The 10375-nt window shown below is 45.7% G+C and overlaps 1 protein-coding gene across 1 annotated transcript; it reads right to left on the bottom strand.

Moving 5' to 3' along the window:
* Window positions 1-216: 216 nt before the first annotated feature.
* On the bottom strand, window positions 217-1861 carry LOC109769790 (DNA topoisomerase 6 subunit A3). Its single transcript, XM_020328501.4, has 2 exons — window positions 1721-1861; window positions 217-1624 (listed from the first exon to the last, which is right to left on the bottom strand). Exon 2 carries the CDS (start codon window positions 1620-1622, stop codon window positions 417-419), a length of 1206 nt encoding a protein of 401 aa, XP_020184090.1. The 5' UTR covers window positions 1623-1624; window positions 1721-1861; the 3' UTR covers window positions 217-416.
* Between the last annotated feature and the right edge of the window lie 8514 nt (window positions 1862-10375).

Below are 10375 nucleotides of genomic sequence, written 5' to 3'. Positions count from 1 at the left end.
ATTGATCAATACTACTACCAGCGCTATTGCCACACAAAAACTAATATGGTATGGGGACATCCTTAGCACCGTTGGTGCCAGGAATGATGGTTCTAATCGAAGATTTTGCAACCTGGAGAGAATACCTCACCTCTGAAAAAACCTGCCAAAATGCTCATCTTACAATCTGATTTCAGGTGAGCCAAAATATAAAGGCTTCCTCGTAACAAAACAGCAAAAACAGGAGCAAGCTGCTTAATGTCATATAGAATCTGGAGCATTAATAACCTAGATTGTGACAACATAAGTGCATGCACAATCTAGTAGTAACCATAGTTTGCACACCCAACATGAACTAACTTAGAAGATTATCCTCTAAAGTCAACATGGCAAACTACATAGATGTCTCTCTACCAAAGTTAAACACAACGAGCTACTTAGATGTCCTCCAGATTGCCTACTGCTTTGCGGATGTAGTCAGTAGGAAGGTACTGAAGATAATATAAAGCTTCGATTTTGCATTTTAAGCCCCTGTTCATCATGAAATGTATGTTCTCCCTCAATTGTTCATCACCTATTACATGCTTTTGGGCACACAATCCCTTAAGAATCGATCTGTCACGCTTGGCCAGCGGTTGAAGGTGACTCAAATGAAGGGCATCATCACCTATATACGCAATCAACTTGATATCAGGAATGGTAAGACCCACATTGTCAAATGGCATCTCTGCTGATCCAAACTTGTAGGTACAAAAGATCGAAATTCCCTCTGGATCTGAATCGGTGAGAGCATACACAGGGACAGACAGACAATCCTTGAGTTTGCGCAAGAAAGCCCGTGTCATGACATTTGGTTCCCCATCGCCGCCTATCATGACCACACAATTCAATTCGTGGCGGAGTTGCGACCGAGCAAAATCCCAAAAAACATCATCCCTCTGGACTAGTAGGATGAAATTGACCGTTGCGCCTTGTTCGACAGTAATATTAGAGATCCCCTCATGTACCCGGGCTCCACTCGGACCGAATGACCTGCAATGGTTCTCTGCCCCATCTTCCATTGTGAATATCAGTGGCCCAACGACCGTGCCCGGACCAAGTTCAAGCATTTTGAGAGATGCCCTTGGGCACTCGAGTAGGCAGCAGATGTCCAGCAGGGCATCATCCACGGTCTTCTTGTCCTGCTTGAAGACTTCATCGCCGTAGCGCAGACCGTCGCTAAACGAGCGATGGCCACTCAGGACGGTCTTCTTGACCAAGGATAGCGTGGCCGTGATGATCTCGGCCTTGCGCGAGGTCCTGGGGTCGCCGACCGTGCAAGTTTCGACCTTGCCGCGGCGCAGGCAAAGCTGCCGGAGTGTGGGGTCGTACTCGTGCTGCCCCGGGTCACGGCACGGAAGCTGGTAGGACAGCCCTTCGTAGGGGACGATGCTGGCTTCGCTGTGCCCCACCAAGTGGTGGATCTTGGAGAGCACCGTGGCGGCGTCGAGGTCCCTGGCGATAATGTACTTCTCGTCCAGCGCCTTGAGGGTCTGGTCGTCCAACGCAGCAAGATCGGCGGCGACGCCGCGCGTCGAGAAGAAGGAGCGCAGGTCGCTCCCCTCCGCAGCGGTTCCCACGGCCGTTTCCTCCGCTGCGGCCATGGCTGCGAGAAATCGAACCCAACCCAATTGTTCAGTGTTCCAATGTGGGGAAGTTGGAACAAATGTAGAGGCAAGTTCAGATGGAGCAGGATGCCTACCTCGCCTCCGCCGGAAAACTCGGCTCGCCACAGAAGCCCGAAGAGGTGAAGGGGCTGGCTAGGAGTCCACGAGACGCCGCTGCCGAACCCCCGCCTCGCCTCGCCGCCGAAGAGGTTTCTTGGGTTTTTCTCTCTCCTGGAATTTCCTATTTATTTATTTATTGCCTCTAGTAAAGGAAAGTCTTCTTTTTGGGGGGAGAGAAGGAAAGTATGCATCTTTTTTTTTTGAAACAAAGGAAAGTATGCATCTGTTTTCGTTAGGGTTCCAAATTTACGCACCCCACGGGGCGACATGGGCCAGCCCAACTCCTAGACGTGGGCATACCGTTTTTTCACCACATGTTTCCCCTTGTTTTCGTTCTGCCGGTTTTTCTATCTCGATTTTCATACAGGCGTGGATATTATTATTATGTTTTCTTTATAATATTTTTTTAAGAAAATCCTGTATGCATTCTTTATTTTATGAATAATTTAAAATTCATGGTAATTTCCCTAAATTTATGAATATTTTTAAAAATTGCAGACATTTTTAAAACACACAAAAAAACAAAAATCATAAACCTATGTAAAAAATAAAATTACATGATTGTTTTTAAAATCTTGAGAACATTTTTCGAATTTTATGAACATTTCTGGAAATAAAGAAACTAGATGAAAACCAATACTATATAAAACGTATAGAAGGCTGAATGTCCCGCCATTTGACCGAAAATGTTGGAAGCGCGGGATAGGTTGGCCCACCCGCACTTTGAGGGCTATTATCTCTACTATCAAAGGGTAGTCCATAGTCGTTTTCATTTTATTAGTTTCGCGTGCAACAATTAATGACTAAGAATCGGTCGAGTTATCTCTTACACAATACTAGTAGAATGCCCGTGCGTTGGTACGGGCTATAGTGCATATAAATGAATCAAACAAATGATTAAGTTTGTCCTCAAGGTCGAAGCTCATTTCTCCCAGTCTGGGATCCCCAAATCCAGACAATATGTGGGGAATAAATGTGGTTGTCTGGATTATCCACCATGTTATTTCCAACACGTGGGCCCAACCCAGAAACCCTGCCCCATGACACACCCTTTCCTTTTCCTAATAGAGCCCTCTCCTTTAAAATTGGGTGATGCCCACCGCTCTCCGCCCTAATCCCCTCCCCTTGTGTATGTGTCGATCCACCACCAAGGTGTGTGCCTAGTCCGTGCGGATTCCTAGTTCTTTCATCTCTATGTTTGATCAGACGTTCATACAAAGATCCATCGTGAGTTGTAAGAAGGCAATTAGCAAGTTTAAAAATGGACCAAAAGTGAATTTATTCACATCGTTGGATGCCCATGTGTTGCCACATGCTAAAAAAAACTATATGTACAACAAGAAATGTGCTAACAAAATGTTTTTGCAAAGAGAAAAGTCGTGTGATATGAGTCATATACTATTTACATGTGATGATATCTCATGCTCGTGATGTGGTAGATAAATGCATCTCCTCGTCATCTTCATGCCCCCTCCCTCTTCTCAGCCACCACATGACACTCCATTTCCTCCCACGAATCCTTCTTCTCGTTGTTTTCTTCCCGCACCTCCACCTTGCATCAAAATATTAAGTGGCTTGTCAAACTTTCACAATTTTCAAAGGTTGGCCATCCCCTTAGATTATAGATAACTTGTATGTGCACCGAATAAGGATAATGAAAAGGCATGCCAAATGTCCTACGAGAGATAAAATTCAGGGTGATATCTCATACTCTATGCAATCAATTTTTAAGATAATCTCTTTGTAGCTTTTGTCAAGATTGTGACGCTTGCACATTCCACAGAATAAACATCCAATGCTGACCACATAATTGTTTTAATAGTTTTTCTAAGAAAGCCAGATAATTTACTTAAGTGATAAAGGAGAGATTTGGGTTCATCTCAAATTATTGCATATATTAGAAGCAGAGGGTCACAAAACAATTAACACAATAGCAAATCCATGTTATATGTACTCCATGATGGCCTTTGTTTGTATGGCTACAATAGTTTTGTGAAGGAAACAGTGAAGACTCAATAGCATCAACTTACCGTATTTTTAGAAATTGTAGTCACATATAACCTAGAAAAATTGTGCTATTCTGTATAGTGGCAAGAAATATGACTACAAACTTCTACTTTGATCAACCATGCTCAACGACCGGTACGAATATATAGCTATGATATTGTGCGAAGACCAAAAATGGAGAAAATATGCATGCAAAAGGAGATCAACAATAAAAAAACTTGATGCATAACTACCCAGAGAAGAGGGTAGTACAAAAATTCTATTGCGTCCAGTGAAGATTGTAACTAAGAGCAAGTAATTACAACAAAATCGCACCATTTTTACTATTTCATGTAGAAAAGAACACAAGCTATCATGTTAGCTTTCATCCAAGAAGTCAACATTATTTATTTCCTGCAAACAAAATATGCACATCAGAATTTAGTCCAAAGATGAAGGGTAATTTTGAAAAAATAATGCTATCATGCATATCTATATACCATTGACTCTATAAAAAAAACCTACTTGATAACTACAAAGAAATAATATTGGAACTCTTTAACACAAAACTGGCAGGGGGTTCATTCACAATCTGTATATTGAAGGCAAGATCATGGTCCCAACTTGAATAAGCAATGTCAAGAGTGGATTAGCTATAGAGCCATTAGATCATTAGAACACAACCACGAGGAACGTGTCTGACACTTAAAAATAGTATAGTAGATGTACACTAACAATAAGTAATAGTCACATGGTAACCTCACGGGAGACAACAATATATGCATAGTCTGGTTTTGATGCGGCCATGTCTATCCGGCTTTGGGAAAGAGACAGACTGGGGGTATTAACTGAGTGCTGAAAGACTATAGGTAGCCAATGGATAACCGTGCTTTGTGCCCCAAATAATTGTCGGTTAATACAAATGTCAAAAGAATCAAGAGTACCATGAGGTTGTAACTTGAAAGAAGTGAACACGGGAGCAAATAAAACGTGTAGACATTAAGATTGATTAATTTGTATGTTGTCTTGTATAATTTAAGTGGTAAATTTAAAATTATTGCCCTTCAAACATTGTAGTACTCGACTTCAAAAAGTTGACACTAATACAATTAGGCATGTGCAGTCTGGATGAACACCAACTGTGTTTGATTAATCATTTAATATCTAATCAAGATAAAATTAATACAGACCTAGAGCTTAAATAAGATTAATTAGAACGGTGTGTGAGCACAGCACCAGCGAGCTGCACAACGGCATACTTAATGTCTAGTTTATCTAGGATAAAGTTTTGATGTGAACTCTAGTATAAAGCTAAATTGGTCCCATTTTTCCCTGTTGCAAACAGAACATCTCTATCATAGGACATATATAGAGGTAGCAAAAGCATAACCGTGTTGCGTAATGGTAAAGATTATGCAAACATAAAAAATCCCAATTGTATACCAACCAGATTATTTCTTTTATTTCCCACTACAACTACAAACATGAAAAAATGGTAGCACCCTATGAAATATGGTAAGATTATGTGTTTTTGCACGCAATTGTTGTGATATATGTGCGATTTTTTTGTTAATATGATTTCATACAAACAATTATAGTGAATATATACTACTACCACTACCAACTACAACTTGTGACCGATCGCATAAAGATATATATTTAGAAGGATGTGCATTGCTACGACTTCTAAATTGATATATCATTACTGTATTTAGTCTCTTTTCACTCCTTTCCTCTCCTCATCTCGTTGGCTAGTCTTCTCTAAGTATTTGTTGTCAATTCTTTTATCAAGGCTATGCAAAAAACAAAGTTCAAAATGCTCAGATCAAAGATAAATCTCTATGAAATCTAATTATCCAAGAGCGACGATGCAAATTAAAAGATGAGACAACACCTTGATGAAAAAATGCAGATCCACTTGTATGGCGTCCAAATATGTTAACCAGTGGGTTTCTTGTTCACTGGAGCAAAGTTCGGCACTTTCATGGAATTAATCAGTAGAATTATTGTAACACCAAGCATGTACAAGTATCCCAAGATGACCACGAGTGAAATTTCTACTATAGTGCATACTAAACATACCTGACCTTTTTCTTCTTGAATCCATCAAATTTTCATTTCATTTAGAGCATCATGATGTCGTGAATACAACTTCAAAACTATTTAGAGCATCATGACCTCAACACTTCTAAGTCTGGAATCATCTCTATAAATGATATGTGGAGCAATTCATAAATTGCAGCCAGTAGACAAATTAATTAGATTGTGCATGCATGTGAGGCCCGGATAATTAAACTACAGTAATTCCCTGCTAATGATGTCACGTCATCATGATTACTGTTATTAAACTCGCGTTGATTCAAACCCCGTTCAAATTCTAATTTAAAATCAACTCAAACTCAAAAGTTTTCAAATGTCTAAAATAAAATGTTCTTCATGTGGAAAATTTTCATTTGTTAATATTCGTGGTGATCCAACATTTTTGCAAAGTGGTTTAATGCCCTAATCTAAATAAAACAGAAATATAAAAAGTTAAATAACAATAAAATGAAAAGACCCCCCCCCCCCCCCGGCTGGGCCAACCGGCCCAGCTAGCCAACCGTCCAACCCAGCTAGCCAACTGGCCGACCCAGTCAGCCAGCCCACCTACCCCTCCCCCCCACCGGTCTCCTTCTCCCTCTGTTCCCGTGGCGCGGTCGCTACAGGGGTGAGGTCGACCCCGACCACCTCGTCGGCCTCGCCGAGAGGATAAGGCCGCAACACCTCCCTCCCTCCCTCGGCCGCTCGTCGCCCAGATCCCCTCTCGCCTCCCAGATCCCCCTCGCTTCCTCTCCCTTCTCCAGCGCAGGGGAGAAGCGCCCAAAGTCGCCGCCCGACGCCATCGTCGTCATGTCCTCGCTGCCCACGTAGCCACGGTCATCCACGCGCCGTGAGGGCGTGTCCGGCCACTACGACGTCGTCCACTACACCGTCCTCGAGGATCAGATCAAGCAGGAGAGCACTTCATCGCCGGATCGCCGTCGTCGTCTACCTTGGGACGCCGGAGCTCCTCGCCATCGACCCGCCGCCCGCTGCAGCTCCTAAGCCTCCCGCCGGCCATCGTGTGCCTCTCGGTGAGCTCCTCCCTCGGTCCTCCCTTTTTCCCCTTCGATTTGGACGTCGTAGGCCGCCGACTCCATCATGCCCGAACCCCGCGTACGCGTACATGCGTGCGATTGTTGCTGCTTGTCCTACTGCCGCTAGCTGCCTCGCTGCTCACGTTGCCACTGCTATGATGCTCCTGCGTCACTGCAGGCACCGCGCCGCTCCGCTCCTGTCCACTGCTACCTCTTGAGCATGCGTTGGTTTTCCCTTAAAGAGGAAAGGGTGATGCAGCAAAGTAGCGTAAGTATTTCCCTCATTTTTTGAGAACCAAGGTATGAATCCAGTAGGAGACCACACGCAAATCCCTCGTACCTGCACAAACAATCAAGAACCTTGCAACCAATGCGATAAAGGGGTTGTCAATTCCTTCACGACCACTTGCAAAAATGAGATCTGATAAAGATAATAAGATAAATATTTTTGGTATTTTTGTTGTATAGATTGAAAAGTAAAGATTGCAAAATAAACAACGATAGAAATAGCTAGTTGATAAGAAAATAATATGATGGAAAATAAACCCGGGGGCCATAGGTTTCACTAGTGGCTTCTCTCAAGATAGCAAAGTCTACGGTGGGTGAACAAATTACTTTCGAGCAATTGATAGAAAAGCGCATAGTTATGAGAATATCTAGGCATGATCATGTATATAGGCATCACGTCCGTGACAAGTAGACCGAAACGATTATGCATCTACTACTATTACTTCACACATCGACCGCTATCCAGCATGCATCTAGAGTATTAAGTTCATAAGAACAGAGTAACGCATTAGGCAAGATGACATGATGTAGAGGGATAAACTCAAGCAATATGATATAAACCCCATCTTTTTATCCTCGATGGCAACAATACAATACGTGCCTTGCTGCCCCTACTGTCACTGGGAAAGGACACCGCAAGATTGAACCCAAAGCTAAGCACTTCTCCCATTGCAAGAAAATCAATCTAGTAGGCCAAACCAAACTGATAATTCGAAGAGACTTGCAAAGATATTAAATCATGCATATAAGAAATAAGAGAAGAATCAAATATTGTTCATAGATAATCTTGATCATAAACCCACAATTCTTTGGATTTCGACAAACACACCGCAAAAAGAATTACATCGAATAGATCTCCAAGAGAATCAAGGAGAACTTTGTATTGAGATCCAAAGAGAGAGAAGAAGCCATCTAGCTAATAACTATGGACCCGAAAGTCTGTGGTAAACTACTCACACATCATCGGAGAGGCTATGGTGTTGATGTAGAAGCCCTCCGTTATCGATTCCCCCTCCGGCGGAGCGCCGGCAAAGGCTCCAAGATGGGATCTCACGGGTACAGAAGGTTGCGGCGGTGGAAATAGGGTTTCGTGGTGCTCTTGGATGTTTTCAGGGTATATGAGTATATATAGGCAAAAGAAGTAGGTCGGTGGAGCCACGAGGGGCCCACGAGGGTGGGGGCGCGCCTACCCCCCTAGGCGCGCCCTCCTACCTCGTGGCCGCCTCGTTGCTTCCTTGACGTCCACTCCAAGTCTCCTGGATTGCGTTTGTTCCAAAAACGATCCTCGCGAAGGTTTCATTCCGTTTGGATTCCGTTTGATATTCCTTTTCTGCGAAACACTGAAATAGGCAAAAAAAACAGCAATTTGCACTGGGCCTTCGGTTAATAGGTTAGTCCGTAAAATAATATAAAATTGCATAATAAAGCCCATTAAACATCCAAAACAGATAATATAATAACATGGAACAATCAAAAATTATAGATACGTTGGAGACGTATCATCCACCTCCCCGGATGCACCGCTGTCTGCCGCCGCCCCCCCCGCCCCCCCCCCCCCGCGCGCCTCGCGTCCGCCCGCTCCCCTTACCCGTTGCGTTCCCCCGCTCGCAGTCGTCACCACCCCGGCTCTGTCCCCGCGTGTCCACACATCCATGGCTGCGGGCTGCGTGCGTGCTCACCGGCGCCCACAGCTCGCTGTTGCTGCCCCCACACCGTCGCCGTGCCGGGGCCACCGTCCTACCTCTCCCGCTCGCCCCTGCTCGCCGTAGCGGCTGCCCCCCCCCTCACGCGCTACTACCTTCGCCGCTATGCCCCGCCGCTCACTCTGGTGTCCGTGCTCCTCTTCGCCAGCCGACGTCTACCGCCTCCCCTGTCACATCCCTAGCTTCTCGTATTGCACTAGGCTAGCTTCATGTGTGCATCATGTTTGAATTTTTGCAGAAAATTGAAATGGGGATTGCCTAAACCCTAGCATCAAAGGAATTCACTAGGTTCAACTAAAATATTCTCAGTGTTTCCAAATGGCTTTTAAAAATGTTCATCATTTCTGGAAAATGCATGTAACAATAACCAGAGGTGCTGCACATTTTTCCATGACATATTTGGGCTCTGAATTAAATCATATAGCATTTGCATTTGGGCATTTAAATGCTATTAAATATTTTAAATGCTCAAATAATCATAGACTAAAATGTTTACTGTTGGATATATTCTAAACAGTAGCCATGATTAGTTTCATGATTTTTGGAAATGCCCTGGCATTTTTAATAAAGCCCAGAACAAAATAACAAAATAGAAAACAGGAATTAAAAGAGATAAAAAAAGCGAGGACTTACCTGCACCCACCTGTGGCCTGCTACTGTAGCCACCTGGCTGGCCCAGGAGCTGGCCCAGCCCACCAGAGCCAGCCCACCGCAGCCGCCACCGTCTTCAACCTCCTGCCAGTAGGCAGGAGGGCGTGTGCCCGACCCACGCGTGCACGCGCCGGCCACCTCCTGCTTGCCTGCTCGCCCTGGATCTCTCCCTTGTCGCCACGCACCCCCCTGGACCGCTCTCACTCTCTCCCGTGTCTCTCCCTCTCCTGCCCTCTCTCCCGAGCACCACCGAGCGGAGCCCGTCGCCGCCGATCGCCGTACCCATAGCCAGAGCCACCCCCTCGCCTTTCCGATGCATCCCCGAGCTCTTCGACGTCGTCCTCAACCCCTTCACCGAGCCACGCCCCGCCGGAAGCCCCGCAGCGCCGTCCCCGAGCTCATCTTCAATATTCGGCCGCCGGCAACTTCATCGTCGATTCGCCGCCGTCCGTGCTTCCCCGACCTAGCTAGCTTGCTCGTCAGAACCGCGGTGAGCTCTACCACCGTTTCCCCCTGACCCCGTGGTGTATCCCTCGCCGTAGACGTCGTCCCCATGAGCTCCGAAGCCCGCCGGCGACGTGCTTCATCGCCGTCATGGCTACCGATGCCGTAGCCTGCGCCTGGGCGCGTCATCCTGCTCGGGTTGCTCCTAGGAGACGATCCCGACCACCAGCTGGTCCTGCCGCGCACCGGAACATCAAACCCGTGCGTGTCCGAACTCCGGCCGCCGCTGTCAAGCTCGCCGACGGCGTTTCTGGCCTCCCTGCACCCAACCGCCTGCACCACTAGATGCGGCACACCTCCAGCTCGCCGTAGGAACAAGCCGCATGCTCAGCCGACAACCGCAGCGCGATTCCGGCGCGCCTCCGCCGCGTTGGATGGTCGT

Source organism: Aegilops tauschii, chromosome 3, assembly GCF_002575655.3.
Source record: "Aegilops tauschii subsp. strangulata cultivar AL8/78 chromosome 3, Aet v6.0, whole genome shotgun sequence".
NCBI lineage: Eukaryota > Viridiplantae > Streptophyta > Magnoliopsida > Poales > Poaceae > Aegilops > Aegilops tauschii.
The sequence above is the reverse complement of the archived record's forward strand: the minus strand, read 5'-3'. Positions and strand labels throughout refer to the sequence as shown.

Bases quoted from the DNA above. Each gene is read 5' to 3' on its own strand.
- LOC109769790 (XM_020328501.4), bottom strand. From the start codon at position 1,622: ATGGCCGCAGCGGAGGAAACGGCCGTGGGAACCGCTGCGGAGGGGAGC.